The sequence below is a fragment of the Mustela nivalis genome (genome assembly GCF_964662115.1).
Source record: "Mustela nivalis genome assembly, chromosome: 20".
NCBI classification, from domain to species: domain Eukaryota; kingdom Metazoa; phylum Chordata; class Mammalia; order Carnivora; family Mustelidae; genus Mustela; species Mustela nivalis.
The window spans coordinates 11,520,617-11,548,519 of NC_139039.1; the positions used below are offsets into that span (position 1 = coordinate 11,520,617).

The 27,903-nt window shown below is 34.3% G+C and overlaps 1 protein-coding gene across 1 annotated transcript in view; it reads right to left on the reverse strand.

Moving 5' to 3' along the window:
• LOC309855305 (uncharacterized protein) overlaps positions 1–27,903 on the reverse strand; it is a gene marked incomplete at its 5' end in the record, with an annotated part of 601,888 nt that overhangs the window by 407,770 nt on the left and 166,215 nt on the right. Inside the window, one exon of the mRNA XM_082715476.1 lies at positions 4,334–4,395. Within this exon, the coding sequence (XP_082571602.1) occupies positions 4,334–4,395 (62 nt within the window). The remainder of the gene's footprint in view (positions 1–4,333; positions 4,396–27,903) is intronic.

A 27,903-nucleotide genomic window follows, 5' to 3' on the forward strand; every position in this document is an offset into this window, starting at 1 on the left:
AAAAAAATTCAAAAACATGAAATACAGCATATGAAAAGGCAGGCAATAATAACCAAGAGGAAAAGCAGTCTATAGACACGGATCAGAAATGATTGTTATGAAATTAGCAGCATACTCCTAACACTGGAAAGAGAAAAATACTATATAAACATAATAAAAAGAGTGGGATATATAAAAAGGGACTTTTTATATATAAAAAGGGACTTAAATGGAATATCTATAAATGGAAATTGTACTAATGGAAAGGAAATATATTTGGGATGAGAAGAACAACAGACTGGATATGGAAAAAAGAAAAATCAATAAACTTAAAGATAGGAAATAAAACTACCCAAGATGAACCTCAGACAGAAAGAAGATTGAAAAACTCAACACAGCATCAGCAGGTTAAGGAAATAGTATCAAGCAGTCTGACACATATAATTCGACTCTAAGATGGTGGAGGGCCCGATGTTGAGAAACAATTTGAGGGAATATGATTCAAATTTTTCAAAATTTATGAAACTATAAATCCACATATTCAAGAATCTCAACAAGCCTCAAGGAGACTAAAAGTGAACATGCCAAGGCAAATCATAATCAAATTGCCCAAAAAATGATTAAAAATTAAAATTAAACTCTTTAAAGCAATTAAAGAAGCACATTATATGGAGAGCAAAAGGATGAGAATGAATGACTAAAATCTGCCATAATATATGCTTAGAAAAACACACTAGAATGCTATGTTTAAAGCACCAAAGAGGAAAAAAAATGCATACATATATATATTTTGTCAGCATACAATTTAATACCCATAATTATACCTTTCAAAAATAATAATGAAACCCTTTTTCAGACAAGGAAAAGGTGAAATTATTACCAGCAGATTTATATGAAAAATTACTAAAGGAATCTCTGAAGTCAAAAGGAAAAAAATGACACTAGATAGAAACTCTAGACAAACAAAGAACATGCAAAGTGATAAATGTAGATAAGCATAAAAATATTCTTAATTTTTAACCCCTGTAAAAACAATTAACCATTTAAAGCAATAATAATGAACATATTTTGTGTGCTTTATAACATATAAAGAACAAAAATGCATGGCAATTATAGCAGAAATGAGAGAGAAAATAAAATACACTATCGTTTCTTATACTACAAGTGATAGGTATAATATTATTTCAACACACAATATTATAAGGTAAACATATGTTTCCAACCTAAAGAAAAACAAAATATAAGCAATAAAGTTAAGGTATAAAACAAATATAAACTAAATAAATTATTAAAAATAAATAATAAATAAAATAAAATCATAAAAATTCAATCCAAATGAAAGCAGGAAAAGGAACAAAAACATATGTGCAAATATCAGTCAAACAGCAAAGTGGCAGATTCAATCCCAATCATATCAATAATTACATTAATGGAATATCTACACACTTCACTTAAATGGCCAGATTGTCAAATTGAGTAAATACCAAGACCTGGGTATTTTCATGTTTAAAACAGGTTTAAGGGGCGCCTGGGTGGCTCAGTGGGTTAAAGCCTCTGCCTTCAGCTCAGCTCATGATCCCAGAGTCCTGGGATCAAGCCCTGCATGGAGCCCTGCATCAGCATCGGGCTCTCTGCTCAGCAGGGAGCCTGCTTCCTCCTCTCTCTCTGCCTGCCTCTCTGCCTACTTATGATCTCTGTCTGTCAAATAAATAAATAAAATCTTAAAAAAAAAAAAACAGGTTTAAGAATAAAAATACACATAGCTAAAACATAAATAGATGGAAACATATATTAAATGTGAACAGTACCAAAGGATGCTAGAGTTGCAATATTAATATCATACAAAGTAAAATTCATATTTTATGAATATGACATGAATAAAGAGGATTTTTTTTTTACTGCTGAGGAGTCAACTCATCAACAGGGTACTAGAATCTATAATCCTAAAAGTGAATGCACCTAATAAAAGAGCTCCAAAATGTTTAAGCATAAACTGATAGAATTAAAAAACAAAATTTAAAAAATTACAATGAAAATTAGAAAATTTAACACTCCCTTATTTTTTTGATTTTATTAATTTTTTATTTTTTATAAACATATATTTTTATCCCCAGGGGTACAGGTCTGTGAATCACCAGGTTTACACACTTCACAGCACTCACCAAAGCACATACCCTCCCCAATGTCCATAATCCCACCCCCTTATTTGATGAAACCTACATAATATAAAGATTAGGTATCACACTCCTTGATTTCAAAGTATGGTACTTGTCTATAGTAATCAAAGCAATACTGTACTGGTATGAAAACAAACTCATTTATTAATGGAATAGAATAGAGAATTCAGAAATAAACCCACATTTATAGACAGGAATATATGATAGGAAAGGACATTAAATAAAGTTCAATAAATAGTGCTGGGAAAACTGAACAATGACTCAATGACTTGCAAAAGAATAAAACTTGTTCAATATCTTATACCTATCACAAAAATAAATTCAAAATGTATTAAAGATTTGAATGTAAGATCTGAAATAATAAAACCCTATGAAAAACATATGTACTAAACTCTTTTGCATGTTTCAGCAATATATATATTTCATTATTCTCTTCAAGCAAGGGTGACAAAAGCTAAAATTAAACAAATAGGATTACATTACATCAAACTAAAAGTCTGTACACAGCAAAGGAACCATCAACAAAATGAAAGGCAACCTGATGAATGGGAGAAGATATTTGCAAATCATATATCTGATAAGGAGTTAATACCTGACATATATAAGGAATTTACAGAACTTAATATATATTAAAAAATGAATATTTTCCAAAGAAGACATCCAGATGGCCAACAGACAGACACATGAAAAGATGCTCAACATCACTAATCATTAGGGAAGCACTAATCAAAACCACAATGAGATATTACCTATTGCTTGTCACACTAATATCAAAGAGACTACAACATAAAGTGCTGGTGAAGATGTGAAGGAAAGGGAACCTTCATAAACTGTTGGTGGGACTGTAAATTGGTACAATCACTGTGGAAAACATTATGGAGTTTCCTCAAAAAAAAAAAATTAAAAATAGAACTACCAAATGATCCAGCAATTCCACTTCTGGGTGTTTATCCAAAGAAAATGAAAACACCAATTTTAAAGAGATATATACATCCCTGTGTTTATTTCAGCATTATTTACAATAGCCAAGATATTTTGAGCTATAAAAAAGAAACTTGCCATTTGTAACAACATAGATGGACCTAGAGGGTATTATGCTAAGTAAAATAAGTCAGACAAAGAAAGACAAACACTGTATGATTTTAGTTATATGCAGAATCTAAATCAAAACAAAAGAACAAAGAAAACAGAACAGAAGCAAACTCATGGATACAGGAAAGAAACTCTTGACTACCAAAGGGAAGAGGGATGGAGAGGTAGGCAAAATAGGTGAAGGGAATTAAGAGGTAAAAAGATTCCAGTTACAAAATAAACAAGTCATGGGAATATAATATACAGCATAGAGAGTATAATCAATAATATTATAATAACACTGTATGGTGACAGATAGTAACTAGACTTATCATGGGAATCATTTTGTAATGTATAAGAATATTGGATCATCATAACACACCAAAAACAAACAGGATATTGTATCTCAATTACACTCAATAAAAATATCAGTAAAGCTATAGAACAACTTAATATCCTCAATCAACATACACGATTTCCACTTATAAATTGCTTAACTTCAAAATAGCAGCATATGCTTCGGTTTTATGTGCACACAGAGCAGTCACCAAAATAGACTACCTTTGGAACCATTAAAAAAAGAAGTCAATAAATTTAAATGAAGTGAAAGCATACAGAATGGTGTCGGACCACAATGGAATTATACTAAAAATCAATGACAAAAAATTTCTCAAAAATCCTTCAATAAAATGGTAGAATAGAAAGTCCCAAATCCTTCTTCCCTCATTAGGACACCAAATCAACAACCATATATAGACCAATTATATTTATGAGAAATCTAGACACCAGTTAAGAGGCTCCTGCTCTCCCAGGTGAGCATGGAAATAGCTGCATTGATGCTAGCAGGATAACCTGTGACATGCACTTGTTCAAACCCCTCCTTCAGGAGTAACACAGTGCTATCAATCAGGAGGAAACTTTCAACTCCAAGCTTTTCCCTAAGGAGGAAAAGAGACTAGGACACATGTCTAATGTTTAGATTTTGGGAGCTACTCAAAGGACTAATTTGTGTCTTACCTGAATCTAAGCACTGACAAGAAAGGGTGCTAGGTTGGGAGTCACTGAGAAAAAAAGACAAAGCTTTGGGCTAGCAGGCACACACTTACCATTGCCCCTTCCATCTGGCTCATGATGGAGCAAATGAAGACACCCAGCTCTTGGCTTCACCCTGGACAGGAAAAGAGTGGGAACTCTGTTAGATGGTTTAATGTTTCAGGGGGCTGCCAAAGAATTGGTTTCTGTCTGGCCCAATTAGAAGTGTATATAAGAGGGGTGCCTGGGTGGCTTAGTCGTTAAGCATCTGCCTTTGGCTCAGATCATGATCCCAGGGTCCTGCGTTCAAGTTCCACATTAGGCATGATGCTCAGTGGGGAGCCCGCTTCTCCATCTCTCACTCCCTCTGCTTGTGTTCCCTCTCTCACTGTATGTCTCTCTTTGTCAAATAAATAAATAAAATCTTAAAAAAAAAAAAAGAAGTGTTTATGGGAGGCATACTCAAGATGTCTGAGGGCCACAGAGAACCAAAAAAAAAAAAAAAAAAAAAAAATCTGGGTAGCTAGACATGAAAATAACCCAAGAATCCACTGATGGTTGAACAGGATACATATTCGCATTGTCAACAACATGGAGAAACCCTGAAGACGTTATGCTAAGTGAAATAAGTCAGACAAAGAAAGACTAATACTGTATTATCTCACTTATATGTGAAACCTAAAATAATAACAACAAAACCACCAAACTCACAGAAAGAGATCAGATTTGTGGTTACCAGAGGTTGGGGATGGGGGAGTGGGGGAACTGGAGAAAGGTGGTCAAAAGGTACAAACATCTAGTTTTAAGATAAATAGGTATTAGGGATATAATGTACAACAAGGTAATCATGGTTAACATGGCTATGTAGTACCTGGGAACATTTTTAAGAGTTCTTATTACAAGAAGAATATTTTGTTTTTGTTTTTGTTTTTGATGTTTATTACAGAAATGGGTGTTTAAGTTAACAATTTTATCCCCATTGTGTGTTTTTTTTAATTTATTTTTTTATTTTATTTTATTATTTTATTTTTTAATTTTTTATAAACATATATTTTTATCCCCAGGGGTACAGGTCTGTGAATCACCAGGTTTACACACTTCACAGCACTCACCAAAGCACATACCCTCCCCAATGTCCATAATCCCACCCCCTTCTCCCAAACCCCCTCCCCCCAGCAACCCTCAGTTTGTTTTGTGAGATTAAGAGTCACTTACAGTTTGTCTCCCTCCCAATCCCATCTTGTTTCATTTATTCTTCTCGTACCCACTTAAGCCCCCATGTTGCATCACCACTTCCTCATATCAGGGAGATCACATGATAGTTGTCTTTCTCCGCTTGACTTATTTCGCTAAGCATAATACGCTCTAGTTCCATCCATGTTGTCGCAAATGGCAAGATTTCATTTCTTTTGATGGCTGCATAATATTTTTTCTTTTCTTTTTATTGTATCTATATGAGATAATGGATGTTAACTAAATGTATTGTGATGGTCATTTCATATATATAAATAAAACCATCATGCTGCATACCTTAAACTTATATAGTGATGTATATAAATTATTTCTCAATAAAAATAGACCAAGAATAAGAAGAACAATAACAACAACAGCAACAACTGAGTGGCTTATGGCAGCTCCAGAGAACATACAGTACCACAGGTTGACATTAAAGGGAGCAAAATATTATGAGCAACTTAAACAAACAAATGAACAAAAAAACAACAAAACCTCTAAATTTCCCTAAAATTCATACACACAAGTCCAGAGAAGTTACATTCACAGAAAATGTCTAAGAGGTCATGAAAATATCTGGCCAGGCTGATTAGTGAAGATGATCTTTGTACAAAGCCATTCAATAAAGACTGAGGTAGTTGTTTTTTCAAATGTGTGGATTCCAACACAAAGTAATAAAGCACACAAATAATTAAAATTTCAAAAAATTATAGCCCAACTTAAAGAACAAAATGTATCTCCTGAAACTGACTCTAAAGAAATGGAGATATATGAATTAACCAATAAAGAACTGAAAATAAGCATGATAAAGATTCACAAAGAACTCACGAAAAACAAAAAATGCACAAAAAAACTCAGATCCATGAAAAAATAGGAATATCAACAAGAGACAGAAAATACAAGAAGAACAAAACAAATTTTGGAGGTGAAAAATACAACATGTGAATTGGAAAATTCACTAAAGGGGTTGACCAACAGCTTGATCAAACAGAAGAGTCCGTGAATTTGAATAAAGGTCATTTGAAATCACCCAGTCAGAGGAGGAAAAAGTAAAAAGAATAAAGAGTAAATAAAGCCTAAGAGACATGGTATAACACCAATCAGATCAATGTACATATTATGGGAAACCCAAAAAGAGAAGAGAGAGAGAGAGAAAGGGGCAGAAATCTTATTTGAAGAAATAATGGCCAGGAGCTTCCCAAATCTGGGGAAGAAAATAAATGTATAGATCCAAGAGGCCTAATGGATACCAAATAACATGAACTAAAGAAAACTGCACTGAGACACATTATCATCAAAATGTCAAGAGTCAAATGTAGTGATCCAAAGGGACATGTGCATCTGAATGTTTACAGTAGCAATGTCCACAAGAGCCAAACTATGGAAAGAGTCAAGAAGTCCATCAACAGATGAATGGATAAAGATGATGGACTATATATATACAATGGAATACTATGCAGCCATCAAAAAACCAACATCTTGCCATTTTGCAACAGCATGAATGGAGCTAAAAGGTTTTATACTAAGTGAAACAAGTCAATCAGAGAAAGATAATTATCATAGATCTCACTAATATGAGGAATTTGAGAAACAAGACAGAGGATCATAGGGGAAGGGAGAGGAACATGAAACAAGATGAAACCAGAGAGGGAGACAAACCATAAGAGACTCTTAATCTCAGGAGATGAACTGAGGGTTGTTGGAGGGCAGGGCATGGGAAGGATGGTATGGCTAAGTGATGGACACTGGGGTGGGTATGTGCTATACTGAGTACTATGAACTGTGTAAAACTAATGAATCACAGACCTGTACCCCTGTAACAAATAATATATTATATGTTAATGAAAAATAAATAAATAAGAACTTGCCTTAAAAAAAAACCTCAAAGAGAGAATTTTGTAAGTAACATAGAAAGTTGATATCACACACACAAAAAGGTGAGGGTGGTGGGGAGACCCATAAGACTACCTGTGAATTTCTCAGCAGAAAAATTGCAGGCCAGAAGGGAATGGGGTAATATATTCCAAGGGCTAAAAGAAAGAAAAAGAAAACTACCATCAAAGAATATCATCTCCAGCAAAATGTATTTCAAAAAAGGGAGAAATCAAGACTTTTCCAGGTAAATAAAAGTTGAGAAACTTCATTGCCAAAAGACATGTCTTATAAGATGCTAAAGGGAGTCATTAAAGTTGAATTAAAGAGATGGTAGACTGAAATTATATTGAAGTTTAAAGCTTTCTAGTAAAAGTAAGTATATAGATAAATATAGAATACTGCAAAACTGTAATGAGGTGAATAAGTCATTTTTATTCTTTACTAATAGAATTGTATCTATTTTTTTCAATTATTCTATTTTATGTTTGAGATGTTCTATATTTTGTTTCCAGATTGTTTACTAAGATTTTATTCTACTTTTTAAAATATTATTTATTTATTTAGAGTGAGCATGAATTGGGCCGGGGCAGAGGGAGAGGGAGCCTGACATGGGGTTCTATTCCTGGACCCTGATTTCATGACCTGAGCCAAAAGCAGATACTTAACCAAGTGAGCCACCCAGGCACCCCAAGATTCTAAAACTTTTAAGAGAAATTTTAGGTTCACAGCAAAAAGGAGGAACAGGCACAGAGACTCCTCCTGCTGCTACAATCAGAGAGCCTCCAATTATCAGCATCCTTTACCAGAGTAGTACATTTGTAACAATGGATAAACCTACAATGACACCTCATAATCATCCAAAGACCACAGTTTGCATTATGTTTTGCTTTTAGTATTACATATTCTATGGTTTTGGACAAATATATAATAACAAATATATTATATGCCCAATATTATGCTATCATACAGAATATTTTCACTGCCTTAAAAATCATCTGTGCTCATCCCTTTACCTCAATCCTAGGAAACCACTGATATTTGTACTGTCTTCATAGTTGCTTTTCTAGAATGTCACAGTTTGAATCATATAGTATGTAGACATTTTTAGATTGGCTTCATTTACTTAATAATATGCATTTAAGTTTCACTCATGTCTTTTCACCACTTGATTATTCATATATAATATTCCATTATCTGAATGTACCACAAATTTATTGTATATTCACCTACTGAAGGATTCTTCTTTGCTTCCAAATTTGGTCAATTATGAATAAAGCTTCTATAAACATTTGTGTGCAGGTTTTTATGTATATATAAGTATTTCATTTCTTTGGATAGATACCAACAAGCATAGTTGCTGGATTCGATGATAAGAGCAAGTTTAGTTTTGTAAGAAGCTGTCAAACTGCCTTCTAATGGTTGTGCCATTTTGCATTCCCACCAGCATTGAATGAAAGTGCATCTTTCTCCAAATCCCTGCCAACATTTGACGTTATCATTGTTCTTAATTTAGACCTTTCTAATAGCCACATATAGTCTCTCACTATTGTTTTAATTTGCATTTTCCTGAAGATTTATCCTGGGAGCCAGCCCCATTTCTCCATTTGCCTGCCACCCCCCCCCCTTGTGCTCTCTGTTAAATGAATAAATAAAATCTTAAAAAAAAAAAAAAAGCAAGACCCTATCTATATCCATATGTTGCCTAAGAAACTCACTTCAGAACTAAAGACACATGCAAATGGAAAATGAAAGGATAGAAAACATTTAACATGGGGCTGGAAATTGGGAGACCACCATCTTTATTACCATCCTCCAAAGCTGTACAGAAAGCATTCAGGAACAAAAACTACTAAGAGCGAACCTGAACAGATTACTTAGCCTGGCCCCTGGCAAAGGCAGTGCCATTCTACCTCAGGCAAAGACATTTGAAAATCACTACAACAGGCCTCCTCCCCAGATCAGCAAGAACATCCAGCCAAGACCAAGTTTACCAATCAATGAGAACTACAGAACTACAGAGCTAGGGGTAAGCAACACATAGAATTCATGGCTTTTCCCCCATGATCCTTTAGTCTTTCAAAGTTAAATTTTTATGTTTTATTTTTTCTTATTCTATTTTTTAAATTTTTCCTCTTTCTTATTTTAACCTTTTTTAAACTATTTTATCTTAACAATACCTTTTTAAAAAATATTTATTTATTTGACAGAGAGAGATATCACAAGTAGGCAGAGAGCCAGGCAGAAAGAGAGGAAGGGAAGCAAGCTCCCCACTGAGCAGAGAGCCCAATGTGGGGCTTGATCTCAGGACCCTGAGATCATGACCTGAGCCAAAGACAGAGGCTTAACACACTGAGCCACGCAGGCGCCCCTTAACAATACCTTTTTAAAAAATATTTTATAATTTTCATTTTTATAGTCCTATTCTAGCCCTTCATTGAATTTAAACTTATTCTTTGTATACATATAGGCTTTTCTTTCTTTACAATTTTGGGATACAGTTTCTTCTAATGGATCAAAATGAACCCTAAATCTAGCATATGCCTTCATTCTATTCTCCAGCCTGATCACATTCTTTCCTCTTTTTTTTTTTCTAAACAACTTCTTATATTTTCAATTCCTTTTTTAAAAATCTTTTTAATTTTCATATTTACAGTCATATTCCATCCCTTCTTATTTTGTGTATTTATGTAAGTTTTTCTTTTCTTAAAATTTCTGGAGGCAGGGCGCCTTGGTGGCTCAGTGGGTTAAGCCACTGCCTTCAGCGTGGGTCATGATCTCAGGGTCCTGGGATCGAGTCCCGCATTGGGCTCTCTGCTCAGCAGGGAGCCTTCTTCCCTCTTTCTCTCTCTGACTGCCTCTCTGCCTACTTGTGATCTCTCTCCATCAAATAAATAAATAAAATATTTTTTAAAAAAGTTTTGGAAGGCAGTTCCTTCTAACAGACCAAAATACACCCAAAATCAAGTATGTGACTCTGTTCTATTCATCAGTCTGTTTTGTTTTGTTTTGTTTTGTTTTCCTCCTTTCTTTTCCCCCTAGTTTAGGGTCTCTTCCAATTTAGGTTAGTGTATACTTTTCTGGGGTCTTTGCTACCCTTTGAGTATTTTGTTCTCATTCATCTATTCTTATCTGGATAAAATGACAAGGCAGAAAAACTCATCTCAAAAAAAGGAATAAGAGGCAGTACTAACTGCTAGGGACCTAATCAGTATGGACATTAGTAAGATGTCAGAACTAGAGTTCAGAAGGACGATTATGAAGGTGCTAGCTGGGCTCTAAAAAAGCATGGAAGATACTAGAAAATCCCTTTCTGGAGAAACGAAAGAATTAACTAATCAGGGTAAAATTAAAAAAAAGCTATTAATGAGGTATAATTAAAAATGAAGGCTCTTAATGCTAGGATAAATAAGGCAGAAGAGAGGATTAGTGATATAGAAGACCAAATGATAGAGAATATGGAAGCTGAGAAAAAGAGAGATAAACAACTACTGGAACATGAGGGGAGAATTTGAGACATAAGTGATACCAGAAAATGAAACAATATTAGAATAATTGGGATCCCAGAAGAAGAAGAAAGGCAGGGGGCAGAAGGTATATTGGAGCAAATTATAGCAGAGAATTTCCCTAATGTGGCGAAGGGAAGAGGTATCAAAATTCAGGAGTCACAGAAAACCCTCTCAAAATCAATAAAAATAGGTCAACATCCCATCATCTAACAGTAAACCTTACAAGTCTCAGAGACAAAGAGAAAACCCTGAAAGCAACTCGGGACAAGAGGTCTGTAAAATACAATAGTAAAAATAATAGATTGGTAGCAGACCTATCTACAGATACCTGGCAGGCCAGAAAGGACTGGCATGATATACTCAGAGCACTAAATGAGAAAAACACACAGGCAAGAATACTATATCCAGCTAGGCTGTCATTGAAAATAGAAGGAGAGATAAAAAAGCTTCCAGGACAAACAAAACTAAAGGAATTTGCAAACACCAAATCAGCCCTATAGGAAATATTGATGGGGTCCTCTCAGAAAAGAGAGAGCCTAAAAGTAACAGACCAGAAAGTAGCAGACACAATATACAGTAACAGTCACCTTACAAGAAATACAATGGCACAATGGCACTAAAATCATATCTTTCAATAGGTACCCCAAGTCTAAATGGGCTAAATGGGCCAAATGGCCCAATTAAAAGACGCAGGGTATCAGAATGAATTTAGAAAACAAGACCCATCAATATGCTGTCTGCAAGAAACTCATTTAGACCCAAAGACACCTCCAAATTTAAAGAGGAGGGTGGAAAAAGAAAGCCAGGGTGGCAATCCTTATATCAGACAAATTAAAGATTTTACGCCAAAGACTATAATAAGAGATAAGGAAGGACATATATAATACTTAAAGGGTCGGCACAACAAGAAGATCCAACAATTTTAAATATCTATTGCATTAACATAGGAGCAGCCAATTATATAAACCAATTAATAACAAAATCAAAGAAACACATCAACAATAATACAGTAATAGTAGGGGACCTTAACATCCCCTCACTGAAATGGACAGATCATCTAGCCAAAATATCAATAAGAAAATAAAGGCTTTAAATGACACACTGGACCAGATGGCCATCACAGATATATTTAAAAAATTCCATCCCAAAGCAACAGAATACACATTCTTCTCTAATACACATGGAATATTCTCAAGAATAGATCATATACTGGGTCACAAATCAAGTCTCAACCAGTTTCAAAAGATTAGGATCATTCCTTGCATATCTCAGATCACAATGCTCTGAAACTAGAACTCAACCACAAGAGGAAAGTTGGAAATAATTCAAATACATGGAAGCTAAAGAGCACCCTACTAAAGAATGAATTGGTCAATCAGGAAATTAAAGAAAAATTTAAAAAGTTCATGGAAACAAATAAAAATGAAAACACAACTTTTCAAAATCTTTGGGACACAGCAAAGCAGTCCTGAGAAGAAAGTAAATAGTATTATAAGCCTTTCTCAAAAAACAAGAAAGGTCTCAAGTACACAATCTAACCCTACACCTAAAAGAGCTGGAGAAACAACAGCCAAGAAAGCCTAAACCCAGCAGAAGAGCAATAATAAAGATCAGAGCAGAAATCAAGAAGTAGAAAACAAAAGAACAATAGAAAAAAACTAGGAGCTAATTCTTTGAAATAATTAATAAGATTGATAAACCCCTAGTCAGACTTATGAAAAAGAAAAGAGAAAGGACCCAAATAAATTAAATAATGAATAAAAGAGGAGAAATCACAACCAACACCAGGAAATACAAACAACTATAAGAACATATTATGAGCAACTATACAGCAGCAAATTTGACAATCTCGAAGAAATGGATGCATTCTTAGAGATGTAGAAACTACCAAAACTGAAAACCTGAACAGACCCATGACCAGTAAGGAGATTGAAGCAGTCATAAAAAATCTCCCAACAAACAAGAGCCCAGGGCCAGATGGTTTCCCAGGGGAATTCTACCAAACATTTAAAGTAGAATTAATATCTATTCTCCTGAAACAGTTCCAAAAAATAGAAATGGAAGGAAAACTTCCAAACTCATTTTATGAGGCCAGCATTACCTTGATCCCAAAACCAGACAAATACCCCATCAAAAAGGAGAATTACAGACCAATATCCTTATGAACACAAATGCAAAAAAATCTCACCAAAATACTAGCCAATAGGATCCAACAGTACGTTAAAAGGATTATTCACCATGACCAAGTGGGATTTGTTCCAGGGCTGCAAGGTTGGTTCAACATCCACAAATCAATCCATGTGATATAATATATTAATAAAAGAAAGAACAAGAACCATATGATACTCTCAATAGATGCTGAAAAAGCATTTGACAAAGTACAGCATCCTTTCTTGATCAAAACTCTTCACAGGGTAGGCATAGATTGTACTTACCTCAATATCATCAAAGTCATCTATGAAAAACCCACAGCAAATATCATCCTTAATGGGGAAAAGCTGAGAGCTTTTTCCCAAAGGTCAGGAACATGGCATGGATGACCCTATGACCGCTGCTATTCAACACAGTACCTCAGCAATCAGACAGTAAAAAGAAATAAGAGGCATCTGAATCAGCAAAGAAGAAGTCAAACTCTTACTCTTTGAAGATGATACGATACTTTCTGTGGAAAACCCAAGACTCCACTCCAAAACTGCTAGAACTCATACAGGAATTCAGTAAAGTGTCAGGATATAAAATCAATGCACAGAAATCAGTTCTATTTCTATATACCAACAACAAGACAGAAGAAAGAGAAATTACAGAGCCAAACCTATTTACAATTGCATGCATTAACATACGATATCTAGGAATAAATCTAACCAAAGATACAAAGCATTTGTACCCAGAAAACTAGAGAATACTCATGAAAGAAATTGAGGAAGACACAAAGAAATGGAAAAATGTTCCATGTTCATGAACTGGAAGAACAAATTTGGTGAAAATGTATATGTTACCTAAAGCAATCTACACATTTAATTCAAACCCTATCAAAACACCATCATTTTTTTTCAAAGAAATGGATCAAATAATCCTAAAATGTATATGGAACCAGAAAAGACCCCAAGTAGCCAGAGGAATATTGAAAAAGAAAACCAAAGTTGGTAGTGTCACAATTCCAGACTTTGAGCTCTATTACAAAGCTGTCATCATCAAGACAGTATGGTACTGGCACAAAAACAGACACATAGATCAGTGGAACAGAAGAGAGAGCCCAGAAACAGACCCTCAACATTATGGTCAACTAATATTCGATAAAGCAGGAAAGAAAGTCCAATGGAAAAAAGAGTCTTTTCAACAAATAATGTTGGGAAAATTAGAGAATCACATGAAGAAGAATGAAACTGGGCCATTTCCTTACACCACACACAAAAATAGACTCCAAATGGATGAAGGACCTCAATGTGAGAAAGGAATCCATCAAAATCCTTGAGGAGAACACAGGTAGCAACCTCTTCAACCTCAGCCACAGCATCTTCTTCCTAGAAACATCACCAATAACAAGGAAACCAAGGCAAAAATTGAACTATTGGGACTTCATCAAGATTAAAAGCTTCTGCACAGCAAAGGAATAGTCAAAAAAACCAATAAATAACTGACAGAATGGGAGAAGATATTCACAAATGATATACCAGATAAAGGGCTAGTCTATAAAGAATTTATAAAGAATTTATAAAACTCAACACCCAAAGAACAAATAATCCAATCAAGCAATGGGCAGAAGACATGAACAGACATCTCTGCAAAGAAGACATCCAGATGGCCAACAGACACATGAAAAAGTGGTCCACATCACTTGGCATCAGAGAAATACAAATCAAAATCAAACTGAGATGCCACCTCACACCAGTCAGAATGGCTAACATTAACAATTCAGGAAATGACAGATGTTGGCGAGGATGCAGAGAAAGGGGACCCTCCTACACTGTTGGTGGGAATGCAAGCTGGTGCAGCCACTGTGGAAAACAATATGGATTTTGCTAAAAAATTTAAAAATAGAGCTTCTCTATGACCCAGCAATTTCACTACTGTGTATTTACACTAAAGGTAGAAATGTAGCGAGCCGAAGGGGCACATGCACCTGAATGTTTACAGCAGGAATGTCCACAATACCCAAACTACGAAAAGAGCCTAGATGTCTATCAACAGATCACTGGATAAGAAGAAGTGGTATATATATATACAATGGAATACTATGCAGCCATCAAAGGAAACAAAATCTTATCATTTGCAATGAGGCAGATAGAACTAGAGGGTATTATGCTAAGTGAAATAAGTCAGTAAGAGAAAGACAATTATCACATGATCTCTCTGATATGAGGAATATGAGAGGCAGGACAGAAGGTCGTGGTGGTTAGGGAGGGAAAAAATGAAACAAGATGTGATCAGGAGGGAGAAAAACCATAAAAGACTCTTAATCTCACAATACAAACTAAGGGTTTGGGGGGGTGGGTAGAGGTTATGGACATTGTGGAGGGTATGTGCTATGGTGAGTGCTGTGAAATGTGTAAGCCTGATGACTCACAAGCCTGTATCCCTGGGGCAAATAAATCATTATATGTTAATAATAAATTTTAAAAATTAAAAACTAAAAAAATATAATTAAAAAATTAAAAATGGGCAGAGAAATTGTATAGAAATTTTTTCAAAGACAAACAAATAACCACCAGACACATGAAAAGATTCTCAACATCACTAATGATCAGGGAATTACAAATTAAAACTACAATAAGATATCACCTTACCCCTGTCAAAATGACTAAAATCAAGAACATAAGAAATAAAAAGAGTCTGCGGGGATATGAAGAAAAAGAAACCCTATATCACTGTTGATGGGAATGCATATTGGTGCAGCCACTAAAGAACAATACGGTGGTCCTTTAAAAAATAAAAATAGAATTATCATATGATCCAGGATAGATGTTCACCCAAAGAAAATGAAAAAAAATTGAAAATATATATGCACTCTATAGTTATTTCAAAATTATTTACAACAGCCAAAATATGAAAGTATTGCAAGTATCCATCCATAAATGAACAGAAAAAGAAGATGTGATACATATATTTATGTATGATGAAATATTACTCAACAAAAGAATAAAATCTTGCCATATGTGATGACATTGATGGACCTAGAGGGTATAATGTAAATGAAATAAGTCAGATTGAGAAAGATAGATACCATAGGACTTCTTTCAAACGTGTAAATTAAGAAACAAGTGAATGAACAAGGAAGCAAGAGAGACCAAAAAATTAAAAAAAAAAAAACCTCAAACTCTGAAATACAAGGAACAAACTCGTGGTTGCCAGAGGGAAGGTGGGTAGCAGAACAGGTAATATAGATAACAATACACTTATCTTGATGACCACTGAGTACCATGTAAAATTGTTTGTAAATGTATATGTGTATATATACACATACATATATGTATATATATGGATCAAACTCCCCAATCAAAAGTCATACTGTGACTTAATGAATAAAAAATAAAAATAAGAAAAAATAAGATCAAATTATGTTATGTATAGTTGACTTATCTTGGATTTAAGGATATACATAGGCTAAATACAAAAGGACAGAAAAAGATGTGGTCATACTTATATCAAAGTATCCTTTAAATCAAGAACTGTCAGGAGAGACAAAGAAGGATATCATGTGGTGACAAAAGGGTCAAGTCTCCAGGAAGTTATAATAGTTATAAACATATATATCTAACATCAGAGCACCCAAATATATAAAGCAAACAGTGACAGACCCAAAGGAAGAAATAGATAGTAACATAATCACAATAGGAGTTTTCAATGCTCCACTTTCATTAATGGATAGGACAACTACAGAGAAGCTCAAAAGACTCGAACACTGTAAGCCAAATGAACCTAACAGATATATACAGAACATTCCACTTAGAACAGAATATGCATTCTTCTTAAGAGCATATGAAACATCCTCCAGAATAAATCACATGTTAGACCACAAAACCTTAATAAATTTAAGAAGACTGAAATCATATAAAGTATTTTTCAAACCACAATGGAAAGAAACTAGAAATTAACAGAAGAAAAGCTGGAAAATGCACAAAAATGTGGAAATTAAACACCACATTCTTGAACAACCATTGAAAAAATTTTAAAAATAATTATTACCCAGTGAATAAATAAAAAATAAATTAGAAATTATCTTGATTCAAAGAAAAATAAAATCACAATAGATCAAAACTTATAGGATCCAGAAATATCAGTACTTAGGGGAAGATTACAGCAGCAAATGTATAAAATGAAAAGAACATCTTAAATAAGCAACCTAACTTTATGCCTCAAGAAACTAGAAAAAGTAGAGCAAACTAAGTTAGACCCAACAAAAGGACATAAAAAAGAGCAGAAATAAATGAAATAAAAACCAGAAAACAATAGAAAATTTCAACAAAATTAAGTGCTATCTTTTGAAAAGATAAAATTGACAAATTCTAGCTAAAGAAAAAAAGAGTGAAGTGGGAAATAAATAAAATCAGAAATTAAAGAGGATACATTATAACTAAACTACAAAAATACAAAAAATTAGGGGACTACTTTGAACAATTAGGCATGAAAAAATTGGATAACCTAAAAGAATTAGATAAATTACTTAGAACATACACTGTACCAAGACTCAGTCAAAAAGAAATAGAAAACCTGAGCAGACAGAACTAGAAAGGAGATTGAATCAGTAATCAAATTTTTTCCAACAAAGAAAAGTTGACAACCAGATGGCTTCTTTGGAGGATTTTACCAAACGTTTAAAGAATTAATGTCAATGTTTCTGAAACTCTTCCAAATAACTGAAGAAGAGGAAACACTTCCAAACTCATTTTATAAAGCTAGCATTACTCTGATATTATAGCCAGAAAAAGACACTACCAAAAAAAAAAAAAAAAAAAAAAAAAAGCTATTATCCCTGATGAAAATAAATGTAAAATTCTTCAAAATGCTAACAAACTGAATCTAACAGCACATTAAAAGGATCATACAGCATGATAAATTAGGATTTATCTTTGGGAATGTAAAGATGATACAACATACAAAGATCAATAAATGTGATATCTACTACAACAGAGTGAAAAATATAAATCATATTATCATCTCAATATCATCTCAACAGATATAGAAAAAGCAACAAAAACAAAATTCAACAGATTTTCATGATACACTCAATAAACCATGAATTAGTGGAATTAATTCAACATATGAAGACCATATATGAAAATCCCACAGAAAACATACTCAACAGTGAAAAATTGAAACTTTTACAATAAGATAAAAAACATAGAAAAGATGTCCACACTCACATTTTTATTCAACATAATACTGGAAATCCTAGCTGTAGCAATCAGATAAGAAAAAAAAATACAAAGAATCCAAATCAGAAATAAAGAAATAAAATTATCTTTGTTTGTAGACCATATGATTTTATATGCACAAACCCCTAAAGATTTCACAAATAAAACTGTTAAAAATAATAAAACAATTCCACAAAATTTCAGAATACAAAATCAATACACAAAAATCAATTGTGTTTCTGTACACTGACAATGAATAATCTGAAGAGTACATTAATAAAGCAGTCAAATAAAGTAATTTGACTTTATTTATTTTTTAAATACTAAGGAATAAGTTTAACCAAGTAGACAAAACACTTGTACACTAAAAATTAGAAAATATTGCTAAAAGAAATTAAACAAGACACAAATAAATTGAAAGACTTCTTGTGATGACAGATCTGTTAATATTGTTAAAATGTTCATAAAGCCCAAAGTAATTTATAGATTCAATATAATCCCTACAAAAATCTCAATGACATTTTTCACAGAAATAAAATAACTGTTATTTAATGAACTACAGAGGACCCATAACAATACTGAGAAAGAACAAAGTTAAAGGCCTCACATTTTCTAAGTTGAAAATATACCACTAAGTTACAGAAATGAAAATGTATGGTACTGGTAGAAAGGCAATTACATAAATCAATGAAACAAAAATGAAATCACACAAATAAGATCTAATGATCTTTGACAAAGGTACCAAGACAACACAATGGGGAGTGCATGGTGTCTTCAACAAATAGGAAAATTGGATATTCACATGAAAAAGAATGAAATTGGACCCTCATCTTACACCATACAAAAATTAAAAAAAAAAGAAAAACAAAAAAACAAATAAAAAAAACACCATATGATCTGTAATTTTAAAACCTCTAACAGAAAAAGGAGGAAAGGTTCATAACATTGGCCTTTAAAATGATCTCTTAGGGGTACCTGGGTGGTTCAGTCGGTTAAGCATCCACCTTTGGCTCAGGTCATGATCTTAGTGTCCTGGGGGTACAGCCCCGCATTGGACTCCCTGTTCAGCAGGGAGTCTGCTTCTCTCCCTCTGCCTCCCCACCCCTTCAATGTTCTCTCTCTCTCTTGCACTCTCTCCCTCTCAAATAAATATCAAAAAACCAAAACATAAAATAATTTTTTGGGTATGACATGAAAAGTATAGACAAGAAAAACAAAAATACACAAAGGATAGTACATCAAATTAAAATGCTTTTGCAGAGCAAAGGAAACAATCAATGGAGTAAAATGGCAGCCTATGAAATGGAGAAAATATCTGTAGACTATGTATTTGATTTGGTAAGGGGTTAATATTCAAAATACATAAGAAGGTCCTACAACTAAAGAAAGAAGAAAGAAAGAAAGAAAGAAAGAAAGAAAGAAAGAAAGAAAGACAAACTTAAAAAAGACAAAGAACTTGAACTGAAATTTCTCCAAAGAAGACATATAAATGCCCAAGAGGTGTACCAAAAGATACTCAACATAATTTATCATCATCAGGGAAATGCAAATCAAAAACTCAGTGAGGTAATACCTCACTTCTATTAAGATGATCATTTAAAAACAAAAACAAAGTAAGTATTGCTGAGAATACAGTTAAATCCCATATTCATTACAGTATTAATTCTTCTCTTTTCTTTCTTTTGAATGAGAAAAAGTACATATGCGCACATGAGTGGTGGGGGAGGGGCAGAAAGAATCTTAAGCAGGTTCCATGTCCAGCACCAAGCCCAAAATGGAGCTAAATCTCATAACGATGAGATCATGACCTGAGCTGAAATCAACAGTTGGATGTTTAACCAGCAGAGCCAACCAATGCAGCCCCATCATTGCAGCATTATTTGTAATAATTAGGAGGTGGAAACAAGCCAAATGTCCATTGACAAATAGATAAAAAGAATGTGACATATACATACAATGTTATATTATTAAGCCTTAAAAAAAAATCCTGTCATATGCTATACATGGATGAAGCTAGTTATAGGAGGACAAATATTGAAGAACTTCACTTAGATGAAGCATCTGCAATAGTCAAACTCATAGAAGCAAAAAGTAGAATAGTTGTTGTCAGGTGCTGGGGATAAAGGGAATTTGGGAGTTGCCTGTACAATGGGTGCAGGGATTCCGTCAAGTAAAATGAAAAAGTTCTAGAGATCTGCTGTACAACATATATTAAAAATACTGTACTATACACCGAAACTTGTTAGCAACGTAGATCTCATTATATGTTTATCAACTTAATTTTTTAAAAACATACTGGGGCTCCTGGGTCCTGGGATTAAGCCACAGATCAGGCTCTTGGCTCAGTGGGAATCCTGCTTCTCCCTCTTTCCATCCCCCTACTTGTGTTCCTTCTCTCGCAGAGTCTCTCCATCAAATAAACTAATAAAATCTTTTTTTTTTTTTAATGGGTGTAAGGGATCTTTCCAAGATGCTTGGAAGTGTTTAAAAATTGGATTGCAGGGGCGCCTGGGTGGCTCAGTGGGTTAAGCTGCTGCCTTCAGCTCAGGTCATGATCTCAGGGTCCTGGGATCGAGTCCCGCATCGGGCTCTCTGCTCGGCAGGGAGCCTGCTTCCCTCTCTCTCTCTCTCTCTCTGCCTGCCTCTCCATCTACTTGTGATTTCTCTCTGTCAAATAAATAAATAAAATCTTTAAAAATAAAATTGGATTGCAGTGATGGCAGTACAGTTTTATCACTCTAAAAAATCATTGCACAAGTGGACACCTGGGTGGCTCAGCGAGTTAAAAAATCACTGCACATTGAAAATTAGTACACTGAAAATGAGGAAACTTTATGGCATTCTATAAAAATAAAACTATTTAAAAAGCATCAACTGAGAAAAATATTTCAAAATTAATAAATGTTTAAAAAATATATAGGTCAAAGAAAAATATTACAAATTTTGAAAATATCTTAAGTTAAATTGGAATGAAATCACAACATACCCCAGCATTGGTAGAAGTCAGCTAAAGCAGCTCAGAGATCAAAGTTCGAGGTGTTAGAAATTTTTATTTAAAAAAAAGATAAAAACCAGGAACTTATCTTCCATCTTAATACATTACAGGAAAGGTAGATTAAACCCAAACATAGTCAAGGGAAAAAATAGAATAAATAATTGAAGCCAGTGAAATATAGACTAAACAGTAGAGAAAAACAATTAAACTGAAAGCTAATCTTTGAAAATAATCAACAAAATCGACAAATCTTTACTTAGGTTAAAAAAAAAACAGAAACATAAAACAATTACTGATATCAGAAATGTAAGAGGTAGAATCATGACAGAAAATTTAAAAAATTAAAGAGAATAAAAAATTAAGAATAACTTGCTGAAAATAAATTTGAAAGACAAAAACAACCAAAGAACACTCAAAGAAAAACTAAACTAAGAATCAGTGAGTCATATACTATTAAATAAACAGATTTCAAACCTAAAATTTCCACATAGTGAAAAGCTCTAGGCTGAGATTGCTAAATTAGTTAACACTACCAAATATTAGAGAAGTAAATAATGCCTACTAAAAAGACGTTTTAGCAACAAGTTAAAAAAAAAAAAAGGTAGAAATACTTCTCAACTCACTTCATGAGGCCAATAATACCCTGATACCTAAACCACTCAAAAAGATAAAGCAAGGGTAAAACTCTGATAAACAGCCTTCATAAATTAAAGTTCTTATCATGCATTCTTAGTATGATGTTAGCAAATTAAAACCAGTAGTATATAAAAGTACATAATGGCCAAGAAGAACAATTTCAGGAATATTAACATTCAAACTACAGTTCAATTATCACATTAGCTAACTAAGCGAATAAATAAACAAAATGAAAATGTAAAAAGAAATGACATATAATTGTAATAGATGCAGAAGAAGTAATAAACTTAACCCAACCCTTATTCATAATAATAACAGTCATTAACTTGGGGATAGAAGTAGTTCAAGGAGGTAGAGTATTTGTGAAAAACTGAGCTAAAATCAAAGTTAATGGTGGAAACTGATTGCTTTTTGTTAAGTTCTACAAGAAGAGAAGGATATTTTCTTTTGCCATTAGTCAATATGGTACTAGAGTTCCTGTCAAGCATGATAGGGTAAGAAAAAAAAAAAAAAAGATTGGAAAAGAAAACGTAGAACTATTTTTTTGAAAATGGAAAGTTTGTTTATATAATAATTCCTATGGAACCTTATATAACTATTAGAACATTAAGTTGGTTTAGCAAATTTGCAGGATATAAGGTAAATAGACAAAATCAAATGGACTTATGTATATTATCCACTAAGATTTAATGGAGATGAAGTTTATAATAGCATCAAAACCATGACATAACTAAGAATGAATTTAAGAAAATACATTTAAGATCTATACACTAAAGACCACAAAACATCACTAAGTAAAATTTTATAAAAGATCTGCATTGATAGAAGATACACCGTGTTCAGGTACCAGAATACTCACTATTGTAATATGTCAACACTCTCCCAGGTTATCTACAGATCTAATGCAATCTCAATCACAGTCCCTGCAGACAATTTTTTGAGGAGAGGAGGGGCCTAGAAATTGATACCTTCATACTGATGTTTATACTGAAAAGCAAAAGGTGTAGAATACCAATATAATTTTGAAAATAAGGACTTAGAGGAATATATTTATATATATAGTCCATATATATACATATATATACACACACCATATATACACCATATATATATAAATAATATATATATTATATTATACCTTATATATATGTGTGTGTGTGTGTATATATATATATATATAAAGTGAGAGAGAGAGAGAGAGAAGGCTCCACACCCAGCATGGAGCCCATTATGAGGTTCAAACTCACAACCACCAGATCACAACCTGAGCCAAGATTAAGAGTTAGATGATCAACAGACTGAGTCAACCAGGTTCCACCCCAACATTTTATTTAATTTCTTGATATAAAGAATTATCAAGCTACAGTACCAAGATATGGTAATATTGGACTAAAGAATAGACATATCAAACAAAATAGAGAGTCCAGAAATAGATGTAAGTAGCTCACATATAAATAATCAATTTAGTTTTTTTACTAAGGTGTCAAAAATTCAATGAGTTAAGAACAGTCTCTATAATAAATTTTGCTTCAACTCTTGGTTATCCTCGTTTAAAAAAATAAATGATATTTACCACATTCATATGCAGAAATAAATCAAATGAATCATAGACTTAAATGTAAGCACTGAAGTCTATAAGGCTTTTAGAGAAAATATGAGAAAATCATTCTGACATTGAGTTAGGCAAAGAGCTCCACTCAGAATATAGAAAGCATAGATTGTAAAAGAATGGGTTGATAAATTCGATTTCATCAAAAAATTTTTTTTTTCTTCCCAAAACTCAGTTAAACAAGTTGAAAGGCAAACACAAACTAGAATGAAACATTTCAAACCACACAACTAATAAAGATGTCTTACAAGTCAGTTATGAAGACAGCTCAATTTTTTAAAATAAGAATAATATTTGAAGAGATACAACATCAAAGAAGATGTAAAAATGGCAAAGAGTACACAAAAAGGCCTTTAACTGTCATTATTAATTAGAGAAGTGAAAATTAAAAAAAAAAATCAAAATGAGATGCCCCTACTAGAATGGCTAAATTTAAAAGACTAACCATACCAAGTATTGATGAGGATTAGGAACAACTTTAATATTTCTTGTGAGAAGATAAAATAGCACGATGGTTTTATAAACTGTTTTACAGTTTCTTTTACATATAAACATATAGCATATAACCCAAAATTCAATTCCTAGACATATACCCAATAAAATGAAAACAAATGTCCATCTGAAAACTTGAACATGTACATTCTATTCATTCATAGTGGAAACAATCCAAATTTCCATCAGCATGATAAATTTTAAAATGTGGTATATCTGAACAAGAAAATGATATTCAGTAATAAAAAGGAATGAACTATTGGGGGCGCCCAGGTGGCTCAGTGGGTAAAGCCTCTGCCTTCAGCTCAGGTCATGATGTCAGGGTCCTGAGATCGAGCCCCGCATCGGGCTCTATGCTCAGCAAGGAGCCTGCTTCTCTACCTACTTGTGATCTCTGTCTGTCAAATAAATAAATATAATCTTTAAAAATAAAAAAACTAAAAAAAAATTTTTTTTAAAGAAATGAACTATTGATATATTCCATAAAATGAATTTCAAAAATATGCTGAGAGAACATAGCAGATATAAAAATTTTCATACTGTTTGGTTTGATTTATATAAAAATCTATAAAAGACAAATTTAATAGATATGATTAAAAAGAAAAACAGATAAATGATTGCCTGGACGGGACACGACTGACTGGAATTGTGACTTTTGTGGAGGTCTATATTTTTACTGTGTTGGTGATTGTACAATTTACACATTTTTAGTTACCCATTTCTCAAAAGTCATCAAATTGGGCACTCAAGTTAGATGCATTTTGTAGTGAGTAAATTATATATCAATTTGTATTTTTTTTTAAAGATTTTATTTATTTATTTGACAGACAGAGATCAGAAGTAGGCAGAGAGGCAGACAGAGAAGGCGGGGGAAGCAGGCTCCCCCACTGAGCAGAGAGCGTAATGCAGGGCTCTATCCCAGGACCCTGAGATCATGACCTGAGCCGAAGGCAGAGGCTTAACCCACTGAGCCACCCAGGCGCCCCTCAATTTGTATTCTTTAAAAAGGAGGGCCTATCTACTGCCAGATGCTACTGAGCAGTCTAGGTAGGTGAGAACTTAAAAGAGTCCATTGGTTTCTACAATGTAAAACCTACTGGTGATCTTGGTGATATATTTCATTAAAGGAGTAAAGACTAGTGGCACCTGGGTGGCTCAGTGGGTTAAGCCTCTGCCTTCAGCTTAGGTCATGATCCCAGGGTCCTAGGTTTGAGCCCTGCCTTGGGCTCCCTGCTCAGCAGGGAGCCTGCTTCTCCCTCTCTCACTCCCCCTGCTGATGTTCCCCCCTCTCACTGTGTTTCTCTCTGTCAAAGAAATTAATTTTTTAAAAGGGGTAAAGACTAAATCCTGATTCATTTTCAGAGAAATGGGAAGTAAAGTAAAAGCAATGAACAAAAACAACTGTATAAATACCTTTTTTTTTTTTTTAAACAAGTGGAGGATTTGGGTGGTGACAGCTGGTATTGTTCTGCTTATTTGTAATTCTGAAGTAACATGGCACATTTTATAGATTTCTGAGAATGATGAGGTAGAGAAGGAAAAAGGGACAGAGCAGGAGAATGAGGGGATTGTAGGAAGATTTTGAACAGATTACGGTAAAAAGTTCGGACTTAAAAGAGATCATCATAAAAGAAGGGAAAGTGGAGTTTAAGGAAACAAAACACAAAAGCAGGTAGACCATGATGAGGAGGGTGAAGAAGGTATGTAATAAATCATCTCCAAGAGTAGCACATAAAATAGGAATAGGCAGCAGTAAAATAATTTACATTTATAGGTCAAAAAATTCCTTTTATACACATATCTTAAGCACTGAATACATTCTGGGTACCACACTAGTCACTGGGGACACAAAGGAGGAGAGAATAGAGATAAATGTTTTTGTTCTTATGCAGCTTAAAAGGCAGGACAAATAATGTACACATAAATAATGAACAAATAGTATTTTATAAACTGGGAAATGCTATGAAGAAAATGAAGCACAAAAAATGGCTAGAAAATCCCTGGGGCATTGAGTGAAAATAAGTTGAGATAAGGTGTTTGGAGAAGACCTCTGATGTGGTTTCATTTGAGGAGAGATTGAATGACAGGAAGCCTAAGGTAAGTTAACTGGCCACAGGGAAATAAAAATTGTGAATTCAAGGGAAATAATAAAGCAAATGATAAGGAGAGTTATCACAAAGGCTTGCAGGCTGTATCTCATCCCTGGTTCTATACAATCTTATTCCCAACCTGATATTTAAATTTGCAATGTCCAGAACAGGTCCAATGCTACTTTTCTAAAAAAGCCCCCACCTGGTGGGCAATGTACGATTTTTAAATCCGGAAGAGAAAGGCACAGTAGTAGGGAAAACATAACAAGACACAGAGGCTGTGTTAATTTTCTACCTTCCCCCAGGGCCCTAAGCCTCATTCTGTTCTATTTCCTAACAGCTGGCAGGCTTTTGTTCTTTTCCTCTATAACTGTTTCTCCAGCAGGTAAAGCTCCATTTGGCATCCAGGGCATATGATTGTTATAAGCAGCGTCCCCATGACATTTCATTAAGCTGGTCTTTCTACACTTACCGTCGGACTACTGGAGCCTTGTTAGAAACACTTAATTGCATCCTATTTTTGAGGCTGTAGCTGTACATCAAGATTGTGCTCTCATGTTAATTTCTTTTTAGTTTTTCCCAAAGTCTTCCTGCTGATTAGAGTTTTAACAATGAATTTCTCCTTCTACCTTCCCTACTTCATCCCTCTCTCCCTGCTCCCCTATAATTTGGGACTGGGCTGGTGGCTGTAACAGGCATTGCTTTTTTGTTGACGTGATTTGTACCTACCTGCGTGCCGAGCATCTCTAAGTCCTCATGCGATGTGGAGGTCAGGAAATCGAGATGATGCCCACTGTACAACCTTCTCAGGGCATTGATCTCTTCCCCATTCACTGATTGAATAAACTTCTTGAATATAACCCCCCAAATGGCTTTTTAAAATGTGCTGCTTCTATGTTTAATTGGTTCTCTTGGGACACCATGTCCATTAAAAAACCAACCAACAAAGCAGATCGTCCGGATGTCTTAGGGTAAAGAGCAAGAACTGGCTATCAATGGGGCTTTTGAGACTGATCATGTCCACTGCTGCTTTGAACAGCTGATTCCTTATTGAGCCTTTAAGGTGTGCGGGCACTCTTCTCATGCCTCACAAGAGCCTCACTTTTTATGAAGCATGTTAGGGTGATCCTCACTTGACAGATAAGAAGTGCACAGCACAGTCATATTAAGCTCCTTGACCAAGTTGCCCTGTTACAACATGGTGGCAATGAATTCAAACCCACAAAGCCGGACTCCAGAGTCTAGGGTCTTGAAGCCACATATTCCCAGGAAGGTGAGCCATATTCCTCACAGGATGAGATGCTCTTTGACCTGAAGCACGTGTTTCTCCTCTGTTTTGTAAGACACTTCCTTGTGTTCTCCTGGCTAGTTATATAGATCTTTCCCTTGACCCCCGAGGATTCAAATAGGACTTCAGACTTTCAGGTTGAGTTAGACAGAATTTGGGGGGCATGTTCAAACCACCCCACTGCCATATCTCCTGTTTCAGTGTTCGGCCTCTTTTCTGAGACACCACGACTGCCTCAACTCTTCCTCCTTCCAGCAACACCGTCACTGTCCTTTACCGGTTGCCGGTGAATTCTGTAACGCTCTGATGCTACTCTTCCCTGTTCCCACCGTTTCTTTGATGCTAAAGGCTACAGTTCACCTTGCTTTAGCCATGGGTTTATTTACAGTCCTGGCTCGAATCTACCACTGAAGCCATATTTCCTGACAACTCTTGCTCCCTTTTACATCACATCCTATGCTTAATCCTAGCAATCGACTCATTTCTCCTCCAAACACCCGTGCCATTGTTCACGCTGTTTCTGTCTCCAAGAGTGTGTCTTTGTTCTAGCCAAATCATTTGAGCTCTT